This window comes from Musa acuminata, chromosome BXJ1-8, assembly GCF_036884655.1.
Source record: "Musa acuminata AAA Group cultivar baxijiao chromosome BXJ1-8, Cavendish_Baxijiao_AAA, whole genome shotgun sequence".
In the NCBI taxonomy this organism is placed as follows: Eukaryota; Viridiplantae; Streptophyta; class Magnoliopsida; order Zingiberales; family Musaceae; genus Musa; species Musa acuminata.
This window is the reverse complement of record NC_088334.1, coordinates 12,350,176-12,370,249: the sequence shown is the minus strand read 5'-3', so window position 1 is coordinate 12,370,249 and position 20,074 is coordinate 12,350,176. Positions and strand designations below refer to the sequence as shown.

Genomic DNA, 20,074 nt, shown 5'->3' with positions numbered 1-20,074 from the left:
ATGTCTAGATCGAGTCTAATTGAGTCGGTTTAGAATGTAATTAGGCCAACTCAATTAGGGGTTAATTCGGCCCTAGTTTGGACTATGTTGAGCCAAGTAAAAATGCTCAAATAGTAACCCAACAAGTGAAACCGTCATAGTACAATATCCGATACTGTATCAAGTAGTGGTACTGTCGGTTTGGGCAGTGGTACCTCTCAAACACAGTCTCCAAGAGACTGTCAGGCGGTGATACCGGTAGTCTGGGCGGTGGTACCGCCCAGTGTCTGGCTACAGGTGGTGGTACCGCCTAGTGCAGGCAATGGTACCGCTCGTACCCCAAAATCTCAGGGATTTAAATTTTGACTCCAAATTTTAAAGCTATTCGGGGGTCTATAAATACCTCGGCTATTCCTGCATGGAGTAGTAAGAAAAGTAAACAAAAACTCTATGTTTCTAGAGTTGAAAACCCTTATAAAGTGTAGAGTCCCTCCTCCTAAAGTTTAGAGACCATTCTAAGGAAGAGTGTGAGGGTAGCTTTGTAAAAAAGAGGTGTAAAGATTCTCTTCTGAACCTGTCAAAAGGAGAATCGAGTTGTAAAAAGGTAGTTGGTCTTCGCCCATTGAAGGAAGACCGGTAGTGAAAACTAGTGGCCTCGAGTGAAGAGGAATCGGGAATGGATGTAGGTCACGACGACCAAACCAATATTGCTCAAAATATTGCCTCTCCTATACTTCTTTCTTTCTTTCTTTCTTTCTTTCTTTCTTTCTGTAGAAGTTATCGTGACTTGAGAATGGCTTCTGATACTACACATTTGCATATATGAACAAAATGTACAACCTATATCCATGGATATTAATCACATAGTTGCATTATATCCATGCATTAGGTTTCTACATCACATCAATTATAATATGTATATATATATATATATATATATATATGATCTCAATCTTATTCTTTTTATTTTGATTTCTCCTCTTCCTCCCATCAGCCCACTTAAGATGTCTGATTCTTTTATTTGGCTCTCTTGTTGACCCAAAGTGCCGGCTGCGTCACCACGTATCGTCACGATTCCTCTGTCTCTCTCTCTCTCTCTCTCTCTGGGTCGCTGCTCTCTTCTCAACCCCAAGGCAACCGGGATAAGTACGGCCACGTTACCAGAGAAGGGCGACGTCTTCGTACCTCCCACGGACGCCACTTGCTGCGTGCTTGTCAGAAGTCAACCACCTTCGTGAGCAGCCACTTAGAGATCACAATTCTCGGGCGTCCAAATCAACCCACCACCTGCTCGATTGCACCCAGCAAAACCACCATTGAGTATTTCACGCTTCTTTCTTGACGAGTAGTGTTCTGTCTCAGTGCGAAGCTCCACAAAAAGACATGCACAGTTGCACTTACTTTAAAGCAGCACGCCCACCGAACAAAAAAGCTGAGCTTGTCCGCTTACGCCGCTGCAATCCACATCGGCATGTTGGCGGATCGTTCCAAATGTCAACGTTCCACGGGTGTATTATAATGCTTAGATTCTTTCTTCCTCCACTTAAAAATCCATCCGCAGCCCCACTTTGTTCAACGTCCAAAGCCCAAAAGAAAAGAGGAGGAGGAGGAAGAGAAGATTGCAGTGAGAGATGAAGCTGGTTTGGTGCCCTGAGACTGCCTCCAAGGCCTACATCGACGCAGTCACGGCCCTCGCCGATCGGAACCTCGAGGAGATCAACGTCGCCGAGCTGGTCTCCGCCATGGCTGGGGGTTGGAAAGCGCAGCTCATCGTGGAAGCATGGGCTCGCGATGCCGGCGCCGCCACCGGCGTCGGGCTCCGAGCTGCCGCCAAGCACGGGCGAGGCCGCCACGTGTGCGTCGTTCCCGGAGAGCAGTCGGCGGCGGAGTACGTCGACGCGATGCGACGGGCGGGAGCTGCGGTGGAGGCGGAGTCGGTGGTGGTGGGGGAGGCGGAAGAGGTGATGCGGGAACTGGAGGGGGTGGACCTGATGGTGGTGGACTGCCGGCGGAGGGACGCGGGGAGGGTGCTGAGAGAGGCGCGGCCGGGGCCGAGGGGGATGGTGGTGGTGTGCAAGGGGGCGGGCCGGCGGCGGGGCGGGGCTGCCGCGGCGCTAGGCGCGGGGACGAGGGTGGTGCGGTCGACGTACCTGCCGGTGGGGTGCGGCGTGGAGGTGTTGCACGTGGGCGTCGGAAACGGGCCGAGCTTGAGTGGCGGCGGAGGCCGGTGGATTAGACACGTGGACCGTGACACCAAGGAGGAGCACGTGTTCCGCCGGTGGTGAGACCGATCGGTGTCAACCTCTTAATCCTGTCTTTAATCTGTTTCAGTACTCAACTAAATCTTCTGTGAACAAGATATATAAACAAGAACGCCAACAAGGTTTTGGAACTGCAATATTTTCTATAAATAATTGCTGAGGTATTTGTTTTTTTTTTGTTTTTCTCTAATGTATCCTTATGTTATCAATACGGCGGTTCAAAACGTTGATTAAATTCTTTAAAATTAAAAGTAAGCATAAAAAATATATTATAAAAAATATTCCCCATATAATTTAATTAGCACCTTCAATCAAGATTGAAGTGAGATACATATAAAAGAAAATTCTTAATTGACTCCGAATCATTATTTAATTCGAATAATTAATTTTTAAGTTATTTTTATTTTCAAAAAAATTAAAGGATTTTGCCCGTGTTAGGTATTAATTCATATTTGAATGTAATTATGACTCATTCCAAATAGTAAGAATCTAATTAGGATTCATAAAATATTTACCAACTCTAATACTACATTATTCTTGTTCCAATAAAAATCAAATTAGCATCCATTTTCACAGGCGTTAAATTTTTTTAATTTTTTGTACAAATGCTAAGTAGTCTTGATGTGGATTTCAGATATAACATCTTATACTCTTAATTCAACAAACCTGATGAGGGTAATAATGGTGACAAGACGCGTCACGACGTCAGTCACGCCTGGACGACACTCTGCCCGAGGAAGAGGACAATAATGTCGACTCGATGTGCGTCGACGTCACCCGCTCTCAGACAACGACTTCATCGTTGCCTGACCCCGCACGCTTGGCCGAGGCAGCGGAGGACGATGACCGAGGCTCGCCCATACCCTGCGACAGTTCGGTTCTCCATGCAATGCCAACGACAATGTCAGACGCCATAAGAGGTACGATCCTGCTCCTACGGGTAGACACATCAAGTAACACTAAACTTACCTATAAATACCCTCGAGTTCTAAACGAAATGGAAGGTACCTCTTCATACAAAAATCCCCTCCGCATCCACTAATTTGATCGTCGGAGGGGTCGGGCCGAGCTTCCGACCCGACCTGTGTGCATGTGCAAGAACGGGGTCGCCTCTTCCCGATGTTGCGGCAAAAGCTTTCCTCCCGATGCGACATCCCGATTGGACAGTCATAATCAGCCACTGAGAAATCTCGAGGAATGCTACGCGAGATCCCTGTCATTCTGATCCAACCAAGCCGCGTCGATCCCGAGGCCACGACATAAAGTGGTTTGAACTAACAAAACCCGTAATCTCAATTTGGACATTTTAGTGCACTGATGTGGACGGGGAGTTATTATGCACGCTTTTATTTCACCTATGAAAATACACTTAGTGCGTTCGAATCCCTTCCTCGACCTCTCATTTTGTAGCATTAATATCCTGACTGCCTAAACACCGCCAATTCCTCGTTTCGGTTCTCACACCACACTACACAACAACAGGACCGAAATGATTGCGTCGGACGTCAACGCCGTGCATGTAATGCAAAGCATGACACGCCACCATACATCATCGGCGTGTATCATTAATTGTATTTTGGATCTTTCTTGTACAGCCGAACAACAATCGAGTCACATGTTCGGCTCTCGAATATTACTGCGACGCATCTACTCCGACCGATTTAATTGCCGAACCAAGATGGCAATTTGGGTTGGGTTCAACCAGAATGGGGCATTAAGCGGTTGCCAATAAGTTGACTCAAGCCGATTCGATGCCACCCCATATTTATGTCTAAACATGTTCTTTTTAATGCAGTATATCAATCAATTAAGATTTTTTTTTCAACTGAAAATTATATATATATATATATATATATATATATATATATATATATATATATATATATATACATATTAACTGGACATGTTACCCAGATCCAAAATCTTATTAAGTATGAACAGCCTCTCACTGAGGGGGGGGTAAAAACATAAAAATAAATAAAAATAAAAACAAGCCAGGAAATGTTATTGCTGGATATTCTGCACGCACCACTTTGGGCAGTATTATTTCTTTCCTACACTGCAGCTGCGAAGGTCTCTCGTAACCATCGTCGTGTCACTCCGACCGTTGTTACCGCACTCGCTGTTGTACGCGCAGAGCACCGTGCATTTGACCACCCCACCGCCAACGTTGTTGTTGTACACGTGGAACCCGGGAGCCACCATCGCACGCACGCTCGCTGTGGTCTGCCGCCTGGCCCGGTCGGACGCGACGTCCTCCATGAACCGGCCGTCGAAGCGCGCTCCCCGGCCGGCCCTCAGCGCCGGGACCGCCGGGTGGACGGAGCGCGCCATGAGCCGGACCACCCACGCCCCCTTTGCCGCCCCGAAGAAGGCTTGCAGCAGCCCCTCTGGCCACGCTCGCGCCAACCCGACCATCACCACCACCTCGCTCATCTTCCGGTCGCAGAACCGGCTCAGCCCCTCGCTGTAGTGCCGCGTCCCATTGCTGAGAACCTCTTCCCAGCCCAGCCCCCGGACCGCCTCGTAGCCCGCCCGGCTGGCCGCGCACCGGACCGCCGGATCGATCTGCCTCGCCTCCTCCTCCTCGTCCTTCTCGAACCCGTCATAGAGCACTCGGTTCAGCAGCGCTTCCATGTAGAACACCAAACCGCCGGGGTTCCTCTGCCACTGGACCGCGGCCCGGGGATCGTACGACTGGATCAGCGCGGCGACCCGGTCGGAGGACAGCGACCCGGGTGGGCTGAGTCGGAGCTGAGCGATCAGAGATCGGGCGAGGTGTCGGACGGCAGCCCGTGCATCGGCAACTGCGAGGTGGAAGGACTCCGCCGGGAAGGTGCCGGAGGACGGCCCAGGAGCAGGGCCGGATTGGAGGGCGGCCCGGAGGTCACAGCAGTGGGACTCGAGGCGATCGATCTTGTCATCCAGCTCGGCGAGAGACTGCTTGAGGCGGGAGGCCTCGAGCACGGCTTCGTCACGCTTCCGCGTGGTGTGGATAAGCTTCCGGGAGAGCTCCGCCGCCAGGAAACGCCATTGGTCCTCGCGGATAGCAGAGGAGGCTGCTGCGGCGGAAGAAACGGCGGGGCTCCGTCGGGTGAGAGAGAAGAACAAGGAGCGGAGGAGGCCGCCTTGACCGGGAGACGAAGAGGAGAAAGCGGTGGGATGTTGGCGGCCAGAAGCAGTGTCGAGAGGAACGACGGATATGAGCTTGTCGCGGGAGGTCGGTCGGCAGTTGTTGCAGGATACGGACACACCCTCGCTGTCGTCGTGGCCTCTGGAACGGGAGGGTCGCCGCGTGGTGGCCATTGGTAAGGCAATTGCCGCCGAGGACGCGGTGGAGGCGTGGTGCTGCGCAGGGTTGTGCACGGACGAAGTACTATCGGTTACGGCCGCAGTGGATGGCTGTTCTACAGGCACTGCTTCCTGCGGCTGCTCTTCCTCCTCCTCCTCTTCTTCCTCGTCGTGTTCGGGAATCTATCAACGACGTACATGCACGTGTGAGAGCTTTCTAAAGACTCAAACCAATTGAGGAAGAATTGAGAAAAGAGAGTGCTGCTTACAGGGGTGAATACCGAAGAGCGCGGAAAGGGCGGAGGAGGAAGAAAGGAAGAGGAGGAGGCCATATCGGAGATGGGCTAATTCTCGTGTCGTTACGTCTGTGTTCTCTGCGGGGCAGGGTTGAGTTAAATGCAGTGTCCAAACGTCACTCTCACGCAATAAATTGGCTGCAGTCTTCGTTTGCTTGCGCCATTGTGGTTAGTCTGTTCTCTTTTGTCTCTTTATCCGCCTCCCATTCCTCTCGACTGTCAATTGCAGTTGCAGAAACATCCATCAACAAAGCAGCATTTAAGCCGACAGCAGTACATTTTGGACGCTCAAAAACAAAGGAAGGATGGACGTCGAGAGTCATTGACGATTCTATCGTTATGAAATAAAAGGGTTAAAAAAAAAGATAAAACTTTTATCTGTAATCTATTTACCCGTTTACTGTAACCTCTTAATAAATTATAAGTTTTTATCCATTTAAGCTAGTTAATATCTTAATATTAACTAGGATGAATTCATAGAAAAAGTTTGTTATTAAGAAATTTTAGCATAGCATTGCATGAATTAATAATTTTACCTTTGGCCTTTGTTGGATTCATCGTCGTCTACGTTTTAGATTACTCCTATCTTAGTTTTTTTCCCCCTTGTTCTACTAAATTTATCGTTACTTTTGTTAATCCTATGTGATTCGTCGAACTTATCTCACCCTCAAGCAAGGAGAGAGAGGGCATAGAAGCGATGACAACTCTTATTTGAGAAATGAGGGATACCAAGTGTATAGACGAGATGCACAGGAGAGAGTTTGACGAGGTTCCATCTTATCCTCTCATTCCTCGTGCAAAGATTAACACAAGATAATGAAACAATACAAGGATAGTACATAATAAAGAAGACGATAGATTTGATGAGGCTAAAAATAAAATTATCATTTATGAAAAAAATAATTTATAAAAATTTTAAAAAATTAGATGCTTGTGAAAATTTAACAAAAATATGGATTTTTTCTTTAAAAAATCGTTTTCTTGATAATTTAATATTTTAATTTTTTTTTAGGACCACGTAGCTGCCGGTCTTCCCCGCATGTGGTCATTCATATCCTATGTGTGCCGATTTTATCCGTTATGGAAAATTCTGTGGAGAGGGATATTATAATACGCTGTGAGAGAAATATGTTAATTTATATATTAATTAAATCGTTAAAAAGAAGAGTAAAAAGACACAGATAACAGTCAGTTTCAAGCTGGGAGCGTGAGTCATGGTTGATTGTCTGAAGCGACGACCTCTCAACCGCCTGCAATTATACACATCATATTCCATTCACAAGTCACACCCCGTGACGGTACCACCGATCCCTAAGTCGCAAGTTGCGGGCGGCCGTCCCCAAATGGGGCGTGTTTCGCATACACGTGTGTGCCGGCACGCGCGCCACACCTCCATACTGCCAAACCATTGGATAAGGATACGGTCCCGCTTCGAGGGCAAAATTCTAGGATATATATATATATATATATATATATATATATATGGTATATAAAATTTGTAAGGGTTAAATATCAAGAATAAAAATAACAGGGAGAGATTCCAGTCTAAGTCTATCATATTAAGATCAAAACGGGGTTAAGATGTCACTTTAAGATGAGAAAGTGTCATAAATCATGGTTTGAGATAATATGGGGGACACAGATGAATCGTATGAGAGAATATATTTGGAAATATATTTAAAATATAAATTAATGTTTTATATTTTTTTTAAAATATATCTGGCTTAGATACTACATTAAAAATAATTAAATGCTAGTATTTTAGTATTTACATGATACAAATATAATTTTTTAAAATTCTAAATATAACCTGTGATAAATCAATATGGTTTATATTTAAAATAAAAATAAAACTTTATTTTATTTATTTTTATTATTTTATTTAAATATATATTCAATTTTGAATAAATATTTAAAATATTAGATAGATAAATTTATTATAAAATATTTAATGGACTTTTGAATACATTTTGACCAAAACAAAATCTACATCAATGCATATTTAAAATATATTTTTTCATATATTATTTACCAAACACTTAAGGTATTTTACAACCGCACATTCATTTGGAAACATATAAATATGTTTCCAAATGTAACTTTAATCATTTAGAAGGATGATTAAAGTTATAACGAGAGATCCACTTCAATGGACAATACGATGATTAAAAGAATTATATATTTAAAGAGTAAATATCGTGATATATGCATACACAAAACTTTATGTCAGATAAAAGACTTTCTCAATTTCCTTCGAAGTATGCAAATCATACCATCTTAAGATCCATCATCACCGGTAACGCAGCAATTGTCCTCAGTGCTATCAACTAACTACATCAAATAACATTCTCTCTGGCAGTATGGATTTGTGAGGCTCGTGGGTTTGGTTACATCAAGTTTGTGAGGGATTACCGCATCACAATTATATTTTAGGATTATTAAAAAGTCAACTTAAATAAATTAATGGTAATCATATTTATAAATGATTAATCTGAGTTTTCTAGACGGAAATTAATGACAGTAGCGATTAGATTTACGATGACAAGTATGCTTATAATCAAACTTTGCAAGAAAACCCGAGTAGAGTGTTCATTGCTACATGCATTCCAATCACTGCCACAAAACAAACATTAGCATAAGTAGTGTTCATCATGAACTGTAAAATCACCAGCGAAAGCTCACTTCATGAGTGCAAAAGCTTCCCTCGATATCAACATGCTGCTACGAACACACAGCTTTTTTTTGCATGGGAGCAGAGGAGCAAAGGTAAGCCATCCTTCTTAATCGCGCTTGCCACTCATGTCCGTCATTTCCCCATGCTGCTTATCTGCATCACTCTGCTCCCTCAGCAGCTGTTAACATGAAACAGTGAGTCAACAAGAGATAGATAAATGTATACATTGCTTGAAACAAATTATCAAGACAATCTAAATGCTCAAACTCATCAGTAGAGTGTCTTTATGGGGGACAGAAATTTGAATCCACCACTGCGTCACTTGGAAATTTAAAGTTTCAGCTGCAACATGTACAGATTTTGGCTAGGAAACACACATGATTATTTACCTTCACAGACACTGCTTTGTGATATCTGTATCCCTGCAATTGTCAAGGCGGAGGCAAATTAATTCACCACTTGTTTGCATGTGAAATGTGCAGGTTTAGACGATGAACAGATGGTGCTAAATAACCTTATCAGTCCCATATATGTAGTCACAGTAGGTGAAGACCGATGCAAAGTTGTTGTGACTCTGCCCTCCTACGTAGTGATGGTAATCATGGAACTCTGCTCCTCCGTAGAACGGGATGTACTTGGTAGGGGTTCGAGGGAAGTCGTAGCTGCCACATCCCACCATGTCAGGGGAAAATGCCGAGTGAAACGGAGACGAATGTCAAGGCCGGAGAGAGAGAGAGAGAGAGAGAGAGAGAGAGAGAGGGGTACCCGCAGTGTATCTCGATGGCTTCGATGTGGCGGAGCACGAACCAGAGCCAAAAGGTGAGGATGTGGCCGGGGGCGATGGCGGGGCCGAGGAAGGCGGGCAGCCCCAGGATGAGGACCTCGGCCCAGTGGGCGTACGGCGCCGCGAACCCGATGGGCGCCGTGAACTCGTGGTGCACCCTGTGGACGTGCTCGTAGCCCCACCGGCAGTGCAGCGCCCGGTGGAGCCAGTAGTTGAAGTAGTCCTCCACCACGAAGTACACGCCCAGCTGCGCCGCCACCTCCCACGCCGAAGGCAGCGGCAGCCCCAACCGAATCCCCCACCACTGCAACCTTCCCCAATCATACGTCAGAGAGCTAGAAGATGTGACGCACCCACGCGGGTGATGGTCATCGGCTAACCCTTCGGCCCTACATAATCCCCTTTCCCGGACAAGTTAGCCAATGGCTCACACACTCACTCACCACACAACAGCATCTTCCTCCAGATGGACTTATGATCGAGGTGAAGCTTCTTAGAGAGATGGTGGCCACAATGCTACCTTACAATCCTCTAGAACAGATCACATGCGCTCACTCTCCAGTTATTTTTGAGACACGATTCAAATCATAAACATATTTACGCATGCAAGAAATTGAATCGAGGTGCATGAAGGCCTATGCACCTTGATGGTGGGGAAGGAGAAGAGCTGCAGAGGACCGACGGCAAAGACGAAGGTCTTGACGACGTTCCTGTAGCACCTGAGGACGTCGGCGACGGGGACGTGGATCTTCGGCTGGAGCTTGTACCTGTGGATGGCCTTGGGGCGCATCAGCTCCACCAAGGCCACGGGGAGCGGCGCCAGAGTGTAGACCAGGAGGATGAAGACGATGTTGTGGGCGTAGAGCCAGAAGTCATGCATCCCGGCGGAGTACTGGAACCAAACCGTTTCCGCCGAAGTCAGGTTCCTCCCCAGTGCCGCCTCCGCCTCGCTGATGCTTGCGAACGGCAGCATGGTGGCGGAGGCCAAAGCTACGGGGAAGGAGATAAGGAAGGGGAGGTGGAATGGTGATGCCTCTAACAGATCTTCTTCCTGCACATATATGCAGGCATGGCGTCCGAACACTATCCACCCACCCTCCTTGATTGCACTAGGGCGTCAATGTCTCGATTCCTGGCAGCTCCACGTAAGAGGAAAAGGAGCAGTGCTTGTTAGGCAAGTTGAGGTTGACTACAGAGAGACGAACTCTATCTCTCTTCCTCCTCAAATGACGTTGCTGTAGGGCGACCACATCGTGGAAGAGCCGATCCCTCCACTGCTTTCTTGTGATATTTTTAGCTCCAACATGGGCAATTGCCTGTAGGAAAACAGATGACGATTGACAACGGATCACAACCTTCATTTAAGATCCAGAGATTACAGCACGTAGCGTGTCATGGCATGCCATACTACCATGTCGAGCCGTAGTACAAGTAATTAAATCAGCACCAGTCTTAGTCGTTTATTGAAGAGATTGACACTGTACTAGCGCGTGTCATGGCATTATATATATATACTTCCATCATGATTATATTATCAAAATAATTAGTAGACGTATACTCTTAATAATAACTCTCACAGACATCGCATATAGTGTGTATAACCTATTACCCTAAAAAAAAGTTTGATAGATTAAAGCTTGTGAGTTTAAAGAAAATAAAAAAAATTATTATATCAAATGAAGTAGACTCAAACTTAAGATGTATCACGTCGATAATAATGCACTGATCAACTCGAATATCTTAACATAGACTTGATTTATACAAATCATGAAAAAAGATGTCCCATTCTTTTTCTTTTGTTTCTAAGATACGTGATTTTCGAACTCCGATAATTAAGTTCAAACTGAATTAAGAGAGCACGTTATTTTTTTTTTAAAAAAAAACTTATATTGTTAGTTAGGATTGATCGTTTGTTATTATTATTATTATTCGTAGTAGTTCGGACAAGTTAGGTGATAGGTCATGCAACTCATGTATAGATTGTCTAATTATGAGCATGTGATGGGAATGGGCTATAAGTTGTTCGATAAGAGTCGGTGTGGGATATCATTAATCGTCTCTCATCCATCATCACTCTTTTCTTTCTTCTTGTCGAAGGAAACGTATTTATTGAGATGCATCGATTGCTGGCCTCTTATTTATCCGTTAGTTCTTCAAGCTGATTCGACGATAACGCACAAAATAGTCATTACCTCTTCGCGTATTAAACGCTCCTTATTATAATGTTATATTAAAGTTAATGCAATTAAGTCTATTCATGGTTGGCAGCTAAGAAAAGGGATGCGTCTGTGCAATAAAGTTCTTAAATTCCAACCATTAAAACAGTATTTTAAGCGTGAAATTTATTGAATAAAGTTTCGCCCATCCGATGTTGATAAATGATAAATATTCATCCGATTAAATTTTTGAGTATCGACATTAGATATATCAACCGATATACTAACATCATGTGTTTTTATACCTAAAACATTGATCGGATAGTGACGTGCTAAGTTGCTTACTAAATTTTATAGGTTGAAACTCGACATATTTTTAAAAATAATAATTAACTCGGTTAGTAAATATCTTGATTGTTTATTATAAAGTCTTATGTACTCGAATATCACCATCCCACTTATCCTTAAATAAATAAATAAATAAATATATAATATAAAATTTATTGAATAAAATTTTGAAACATTAGGCTTTAGTAAAAAAAAAAGTAGATAAAGATTTTAATCCTAATAAATGGATCTAATATACCATACCATCAGACCAATACTTTTGAGATGGGCAGGTCATCCGTCATTATGTTAAGTAATTAAGGATTCGGTAAAGAAATTTTTGCCTACCACATATTCTACTTCTTTTGGCCAATGGGGACTTGGGAGCTCTCTCTCTCTCTCTCTCTCTCTCTCTCTCTCTCTCACACACACACACACACACACACGCACACACACACATCTATTGAACCGTGTGAATCTTGATTAATTAACGAGTTTTTCTTTAAAATAAAAAAAATCGATTTAGTTATGACTAATGATAGTAAATATTAGATTATTTGAACATGATTAAGTATTTAAAGGATATTAGTGTCATTTAAAGTTTCAATGACAATTACATGCATGGAGGTTCTTAGATTTTTTTAGGATATATACGTATAGAAGAGAGAGAGAGAGAGAGAGAGAGAGAGAGAGAGAGAGAGAGAGAGAGAGAGAGAGAGAGAGAGCTTAAATATAGAAGGTCACCTATATCGAAAGAATTATGAGAGAGAGAGCTTAAATATAGAAGGTCACCTATATCGAAGGAATTATGTATGTGTGTTCATTGGAGTTTGGCCGGAGAGAGAATGGAAACAGATAGCCTTCTGATTGGACGTATGGATGGTGAGAGACATTAAGTAATGCTCTCGGAATTATGTACGGAGACATCAAGTATGGCCGGAGAAAGTGTGGAAGTTGCGAGACATGAACTCTAGTAAAATTAGTTAGAAAATCAACCTTATTGTTGATGTTTGTAGTGTTATATTACTTGTGTAAGATTAAACTATCATGAGGAATATATTTAAAATTTAAATTATTATAGATCAAGAATACGATGATATTATCAGCTGAAGCCTCCGTAGATTTGCACCCCCATAACTCTTCACCAGAAGAAATTAGGCTCCTCCCTTCTTTTCTCATTTCTGCGATCAGAGCATAGACGAGTTGAGACTTCCTTAAAATCCACCGGTATTGTTCTGTAAGGTGCCACTCATGTCATCGACCATCCGGGCTCTTTGTTTTGTTAGGTTTCACAGTCTATTCCATGCATCATTCATTCCTTTGGACTCCGTCTACGTTCTGAGGGTTCTGGTCAAGCTCATTTGTCTTGCTCTTCGATCTCACCAGTGTCCGGTCCGTCTGCACGCATACCTTTGATTGCCAAAACTGTGGAGGAGGAGGAGGAGAAGGTTTTCCCCGGCTAAGCAGCTTGTTATAGACATTCAACAAGCAGTATGGTCCCATCTCTTTGCTGTATTGTCCGCCTAAAGGGTAGCACGTCCCCATCTCCCTTTCATCTGTGCGTGCAAGCCGTCAAGGGCTTTAAAGAGCCTCAGAATGAAGTCATGGGGAGGTGGTCAGTCTTCTCATCATTATATCCCACTCTCACATGCACTAGCTCGAATTGATCGAATACCAGATCTCCTTCATGGTGGGATCCGAGTAATGGTCACCAACGTCTGCGTCAATGCGGACCATATCCCGCCACCGGCATCGAGTGGAGGCGACCGTGTTCTTGCACGAAGAAGAAGGTGGGCGGGGCGGCGCGGGGGGAGGGATTCCTCCACCCGAAACCTTCTTTTCTTTTCCTCCGCCTCCACCGCATGCGCTGCCTATTCTTCCCTTCTTTTGTTTTCCTCCTCCTCCACTGCATGCGCTGCCTATTCTTCTAAAGCTGCAGCAGTCTCCTCCACTGCATGCGCTGCCTCTTCTTCGGAAGTTGCTGGTTGACGTCGAGGTGTATGGAGCCGGCAGGCCACTTCGGCCTGTCACCATTGATCCACCTGGATTTCCAAAACCCAAGCCTTTATCCCTTTGTCAACTCTCACATCCATTTCAATCCAGCTATCGGTCAGCAAATGCTTCCATAAACACCACGGTGTGTTCTGCTCCATATTCCCATACAGTCGCCTGCACGTAGTTTCCATATGGCTTTGGTACGTGGACCATTATATATGACGTACGTAGCTGTGTCTCAGAAACATGGAGATCTGTGTCTATCTTCTAATCTTAATGCTGTTCAAACTCCAAACTACGTAAGGAAAAGTCAAAGCCGTGGTCAGCAACTGGTAGAACACAGTTTCATCCGCATCTGATGAGTCAACTGTCGTTCGACGGATGCCACAGGGTTACTAGGGAGATATTTCGTGTGAGCAGTATGAGTTCCAAGGATCACGTCATGGATGCTGGTTTTGTGGGTCAAACGGATCTCAATTGGTGGACTGCCCAATGGTCAACCCTATCCTCTCATTCTCTTATTTTGACCTCAGAAATCAGATAAACATTTATCACTTCCACGGTGGCTATAACTATAAATAAGATTAAATCAGCCCACCATCGTTCATTTGATCTTAAATCGAACTTAATATTTTGGCCGGATTTGGATGTGAACTTATTATATGCCATGTGGCATATGGCTCTACATAGAAAAACATCATGGCATTGCTTTGCTATACTTTGGGTACTGATGTCTATCACAAAGCACCTAATCGTGGAATCTTGGGATACGAGGACAACATTCCATGAGAGCACCGACACCAAGTTAATAAGTAGCCATGTTGGCATAATCGAGTAGTGATGGGTGAGAAGAATTTTGGTGCTAATAAACGCCTTATCAGATAGAACACTCCATTTGGTATGTTTGAATTCATTAGAAAATGCCAAGAACATTCTATTGTGTTTGGGGGACTGATGATGATTGACCCCTTGTTTGACCTTCACTAAAATATAGATCCCCTCCTTCTGTATCGAAGCAACAACGCGGTGGAGATGCGTGGAAGTCAAAGGTGAAGGTGTTTAGCCTCACAAGTATTCGTTGCTGTGGATCTTAACTCCACAGCTTACTAATGATGGAAATGGTGACGAGTGGGTATCTGCATCGAGTCAAAAGGAAAAGCTAAGTCTTCACGCTATTTATATGCTCGGTTGCCTCTCCATTCCTCCGTGCTTGTTGGCTTTCAACAGGCCATGATCGAACACAGCGAGGAAGTAGCTTTTTGCTCGCTGCTCTTATTTGTTCACCCATCGACCCTGCAACCCCTCCTCTCTCTCTCTCTCTCTCTCTCTCTAAAAAGATATAACCCAGTTCTGCTTTGCCATTTTATTCCCTTGAGCTAGCATGAGTACCATGGCGTTAGACTCATGGCTGAGCAGAGTGAAATCGGCCATCTTCACCGGGCTCGAGTCCGTCCGATCGACCATGAACGCCGACGCCGCCGACTCCGCGCTGGACCGAAAGAGGGCCACCGTTGGCATCCTCGCCTTCGAGATCGCCGGCCTCATGTCTAAGTTGATCCACCTGTGGCGCTCACTATCCGACGCGCAACTCGCCCGCCTCCGCAACGACACCATCGCACTGCCCGGCATCAGGAAGATCGTCTCCGACGACGACTCGTTCCTCCTCGGCCTCGCGTGCGCTGAGCTGGTCGAGTCGCTCCGCCTCGTCGCCGAATCGGTCTCCATGCTGAGCCAGCGATGCGTCGATCCGGCTCTGCGAGGATTTAGCGGAGGATTCAAGGAATTCTCCGACTTTGGCCACGATGCCAATCGGTGGGTCATGGGATGGAAGGAGATGGAGTCGAAGGCCAGGAAAATGGATCGGTACGTGGCGTCGACGGTCGCGCTCTACAAGGAGATGGACCAACTATCAGAGACGGAGCACAGCCTCAGAAAGATCGTGCACTGCGGTGGCGAGTGCAACCGGAGCATGTCGACGAGTAGGCTCGCCATGGTGGCCGAGATCCAGCAGAAGATCTTCTGGCAGAAGCAGCAGGTCAAGTACCTGAAACAAACGTCTCTTTGGAGCTGCACGTTCGACGCCGTGGTGTCGCTTCTGGGCCGGTCCGCATTCACGGTGGTCACCAGAATCAAGCACATCTTCCGCGTCGGCAGCGAGTCGTATCCCTTGCCTCGAAGCCTGTCGGGATCCGCTGCTGTGTACCCGTCCTCCGACACGGTTTCGCCGCCTTCGAAGTTTTTGTCGGGGCCACCGCTGCTCCCGTCGAAGCACGAGCAAGGAGGCTTCTTCGAGACCGGCTCGTCGATGCTGGTGCCGCCGCCGTCGACGCTGGGCGCGGCGGCGCTGGCGCTGCTCTATGCCAACTTGATCATAGTGCTGGAGAAGATGATCCGGTCGCCGAGGGCGGTGGGGGCGGACGCCAGGAACGACCTGTACGGGATGTTGCCGGCGAGCGTGAGGTGTCAGCTGCGGGCGAGGCTGAGGGGGGTGGCGCAGGCAGTGGCGCGGGACGTTGGCCTGGCCGCCGAATGGAGGGCGGCGCTGGCGCGGATCGCAGAGTGGTTGGGGCCGGTGGCGCACGACACCATAAGGTGGCAGGGGGAGCTGAGCTTCGAGCGGCGGAGCGCGGCGGCGCCCAGGGCCAACGTGCTCCTGCTGCAGACGCTCTACTTCGCCGACAGGGAGAAGGTAGAGGCCGCCGTCACGGAGCTGCTGGTGGGGCTCAATTATCTGTGGCGGTTCGAGATGGAGATGAGCGCCCTGGCGTTTGCCGCAGATCACGGAGCACTCCAACAGTAAACGACGGAATGCTTCCATGTGTTCATCTTTACCTGGTTTGAGTTTGAGGACGATATATGGTGCCATCGAATACTTGAAAGGCTGCAGTTGAGGAAGTCCGTATAGGAAGGAACCGTTCGTTCTCCTTCTTATCTGGTGTTCTCTGCAATGTCCAAACTAACATGCAGAGCTTTCCTTCTTCTCCTTCTATTGTTTGTTTGTTTGTTTAACTTCATGAAGATGATGGAGTACAAGATGACCTGACGGTGAATGAAATAGTGTTCGACTCTGTTCAGAATTCTGCACTTGTTAATTGACAGGGGTTTGCCTTCTCCTCCCTCTTTGCCTACGACTCTGTTTCTGCTTGTTGCACATAATCCATCGATCGCTCACACGCTGTTCGCTCAACCTCTCCTGCACCAGGCCACTAAGGAGACGGATCGTGTACCTACGATGACTAGTTTTACGCATTTAGAATACACGTTGGTAGAGTGGTTTTGTCTTATGCTCGCAAGGTATTCGACTCCGGGCCGAGAAGGGGAGGGAGTTTTTTAGCCCCCGCAACACATGGGAGTCAGTGGACGCAATCATGGCGAATCCATCACATGCTGCTCGCTCGCTCGATGGCGTCCGACCGGCCTTTCCCCACCTGCAGCCACCGAGTGCTGCATTGGATCATTGTGGCCACCAGCAGCTGCTTCTCAGCTGGCCTTTCTTTTCTTCTATTTCTTCCTGGGATGGGAGACTTCAACGAGAAGAGAGAAGACAGAGACTGCATCAGATTTTCCAATATATTTTAGCGATTAAACTATACACAAAATCAGGATATAATAGATCGTATGTAAATATTGATGTCTCGGCTGTGACTTTCCTAATCATAATAATTTATTTCGTCTTTTCTGTTACCGTAAGGCATGAGTGTGGAATGGAATCTGAAAGAGAGCAGCAATCGTAAGTCATGGGGTTGGCCTTTATAGAACAAGTCACACGCTAAAAGTGGAGCCATTCTATCCTAATGAGTCAGCAGACTGGCCCGTAATTAAAAGTGTGTCGTGCGGTCTCATTTATGTATTGACACATTATTGGGTAGGAGAAGATTACGGACTTTTACTAAGGAGATTTCCGGCTACTAAATATTGTGTCGGTTGGAGGTTACGTCCAAGTCGATCATTTTAATATCAATACCTTTAAATCCTTAAAAAACTTTTATATAGAAGTTTGATTCACGCAACCTCCAAAATAATAAATATAATTTTACTATTCATGACCCATCAATTATTATTAATATTATTATTATTATTATTATTATTATTATTATTATTATTATTATTATTATTATTATTATTATTATTATTATTATTATTATTATTTTCTCCATAATCTCTTTTTCATCACTTATGATCGATTATATATCTTTTATTTTTTATAGTTAAGATTCATGGTTTTAATGAACTACTTAAAGTCCTTATAATTTATTTGTATCTAAAACAATCCATATATTTTTAAAAAAATAGTATATAAATTTTTTTCGTCAAATCTGAGTTAACAAACGTTAGAGTATGCGTACGTGACAAATTGATTCACAATAAATCATTAATATAATAATATATATAATTTAAGTTTAAAAAAAGTTAAGATCCATTTTAACCCACGTGATTTCGATTATGGATCACTTAAAGCCTTTATGGTTTATTCATGTCTAAAATAACTCGTATATTTTGAAAAATATAGTATATAAATCTCTATTGTCAAATCTGAGTTAACAAATATTAAAGTTTGTTTACATGGTATGTTAACCCATAATAAATCATTAATATAATGACATGTATAATTGAAGGTTAAAAAAGGATTAAAGTCCATTTTAGCTCCCATGATTTTAGTCATGGACCACTTAAACCCTTATGATTTATTCATATTTAAAATAACCCATATATTTTTAAAAACATAACATATAAGCCCATCTCGGTCTAAGTTAAATAGATGTTAGAGTCTTGTTTACATGCTAACTCATAATAAACCATTAATATAATTACATATGTAATTTATTTTTTTTTTTAAATTGAGACTACCATCAATGGCCGGAGGAGGCATTGTTATGGAAGTGACCACTAGTAGCAGCACCAAGTCGCTATTGCCTAACAGGGCGTCATACACATGCAGCCTCTCCCACGTTGACGACAAGCTTAGGAGCTTTCAGTCTTGCCTCAAATAGATATGCGTTGATTAGTCCGACGCTAGGCACGTAGAGGTCTCTTGGCCCCTCTATCTCCTCATAAGTGTCTTCATCTCCATTGCCTCATACTTCATCCTTGCGTATGTCCTCACCCATCGTGCCTATGACATGATAGTCCAATTTTCTCTCACCTTCGCCTTCGATCTCTCCTACCTCTACCTCTCAGCCTTCGTTCGTCACTATGACCTCCCTCGCTTCCTCTTCCTCGACAAGATGAACCTTAATCATCTTATAAACTTAAACTACATGTTTTATTGTATTAATTATTTATTATAAGTCAGCATGTCACGTAAGGAAACTCTAACAACTATTAACTCAAACTTGATGGGAGGGGCTTATATACTACGTTTCTGAAATTATATTGATGTCGGGAGCCTACGACCTATGGGCGTGATCAACCTCGGTACTCCATTCAACCGATCGTAGCCTCTCGACATCGACCCGAGGACCAAGCCGAGCTGACTCACCAGCCACGATGCATCAGTTCATCAATATTTATGGTGCTAGAAGGAGGACCAATGTCGTAGGAACACCCCGCAGGAGGTCACCCCTGTTAGGTTCGGAGCGGCACTAAGAGGGGGGGTGAATTAGTGCAGCGGATTAAAACTTCGGTTTTAGACAAATATTTCGTACGATAAGAAATCAGAATTGGAAGTGCTTAACTTAAAAGCGTATTCGCAAAGTTGTGCAGTAAATGTAATGAGGAAATAAAGCAGTAAAAGGGTTTGCAGTAATGTAAATAGCAGTAATGAAATGCAAACCAGAGATTACGCTGTTTTTAAAGTGGTTCGGTCAAGTGACCTACATCCACTTGCGAGGCCCCTCTTCGATGAGGCTCCCACCTTCCACTAGCAAATCTCTTGAAAGGGAAGGGTGAATACCCCTCTTACAACTTTTACAAGCAGTTCACTCTCTTACAGATTTTCAGCAAGAAAGAAGGAGGTGAACACTAGCAAATGAAAACAAGAAAGGCAAAGACTCTTCTAAGACTTTTCTCTCAATTACTTGCTGCTCAAAAGTTGTTCTCTCAGCTGAGATTTGAGGGGTATTTATAGGCCTCAAGAGGATTCAAATTTTGGGCTCCAAAATTTGAATTCTCTTTGGGTTCCCGGTGCTGGAGGTGCCACCGCCCAGCGCTCGGGTGCTGGACGGTGCAACCGCCCAGCCAAGGAGGTGTCACCGCCCAGCTCTCGGGTGCTGGGCGGTGCCACCGCCCAGCACCGCCTGGCTCTTCGATTTCACTGGTTTGGCTTAATTTTAGCCCAAACCATATCTGACTTTGGGCCCAGTTGGCCCCTA

At 44.9% G+C, this 20,074-nt stretch overlaps 4 protein-coding genes across 5 annotated transcripts; 2 read left to right on the top strand and 2 right to left on the bottom strand.

Annotated features, from left to right (window-relative positions):
- Positions 1-1,523: 1,523 nt before the first annotated feature.
- Positions 1,524-2,412, top strand: LOC103995008 (uncharacterized). The gene has a single exon (XM_009415494.3). The coding sequence runs from the start codon at positions 1,611-1,613 to the stop codon at positions 2,262-2,264; it is 654 nt and encodes a 217-aa protein (XP_009413769.2). The 5' UTR covers positions 1,524-1,610; the 3' UTR covers positions 2,265-2,412.
- Positions 2,413-4,146: 1,734 nt separating this feature from the next.
- On the bottom strand, positions 4,147-5,929 carry LOC103995009 (IRK-interacting protein). Its single transcript, XM_009415495.3, has 2 exons — positions 5,801-5,929; positions 4,147-5,714 (listed from the first exon to the last, which is right to left on the bottom strand). The coding sequence occupies exons 1-2, from the start codon at positions 5,861-5,863 to the stop codon at positions 4,284-4,286; spliced, it is 1,494 nt and encodes a 497-aa protein (XP_009413770.2). The 5' UTR covers positions 5,864-5,929; the 3' UTR covers positions 4,147-4,283.
- A 2,449-nt stretch (positions 5,930-8,378) lies between these two features.
- LOC135584370 (very-long-chain aldehyde decarbonylase GL1-10-like) lies at positions 8,379-10,418 on the bottom strand. 2 transcript variants are annotated; one of them, XR_010475910.1, is made up of 6 exons: positions 9,929-10,418; positions 9,267-9,589; positions 9,016-9,163; positions 8,891-8,923; positions 8,510-8,679; positions 8,379-8,440 (listed from the first exon to the last, which is right to left on the bottom strand). XR_010475910.1 is itself a non-coding variant. In XM_065079114.1 (5 exons), the coding sequence occupies exons 1-5, from the start codon at positions 10,256-10,258 to the stop codon at positions 8,608-8,610; spliced, it is 906 nt and encodes a 301-aa protein (XP_064935186.1). In that variant the 5' UTR covers positions 10,259-10,417; the 3' UTR covers positions 8,379-8,607. The 2 variants fall into 2 exon arrangements, 1 of the variants encoding a protein (XP_064935186.1); XM_065079114.1 differs by having other exon boundaries at positions 8,379-8,679; positions 9,929-10,417.
- Positions 10,419-14,961: 4,543 nt separating this feature from the next.
- LOC135587554 (protein PSK SIMULATOR 1-like) lies at positions 14,962-16,855 on the top strand. Its single transcript, XM_065079113.1, has one exon. The coding sequence runs from the start codon at positions 15,145-15,147 to the stop codon at positions 16,561-16,563; it is 1,419 nt and encodes a 472-aa protein (XP_064935185.1). The 5' UTR covers positions 14,962-15,144; the 3' UTR covers positions 16,564-16,855.
- The last annotated feature ends 3,219 nt before the right edge of the window (positions 16,856-20,074 follow it).

Coding starts and splice junctions, on each gene's coding strand:
- LOC135584370 (XM_065079114.1), bottom strand. CDS start 10,258: ATGCTGCCGTTCGCAAGCATCAGCGAGGCGGAGGCGGCACTGGGGAGG. Junction 9,164..9,266: donor GCCATCGAGATACACTGCGG/GTACCCCTCTCT, acceptor GGGATGTGGCAG/CTACGACTTCCCTCGAACCC. Junction 8,680..8,890: donor ACAAAGCAGTGTCTGTGAAG/GTAAATAATCAT, acceptor TCATGTTAACAG/CTGCTGAGGGAGCAGAGTGA.
- LOC103995008 (XM_009415494.3), top strand. CDS start 1,611: ATGAAGCTGGTTTGGTGCCCTGAGACTGCCTCCAAGGCCTACATCGAC.
- LOC135587554 (XM_065079113.1), top strand. CDS start 15,145: ATGAGTACCATGGCGTTAGACTCATGGCTGAGCAGAGTGAAATCGGCC.
- LOC103995009 (XM_009415495.3), bottom strand. CDS start 5,863: ATGGCCTCCTCCTCTTCCTTTCTTCCTCCTCCGCCCTTTCCGCGCTCT. Junction 5,715..5,800: donor GCTCTTCGGTATTCACCCCT/GTAAGCAGCACT, acceptor CGTCGTTGATAG/ATTCCCGAACACGACGAGGA.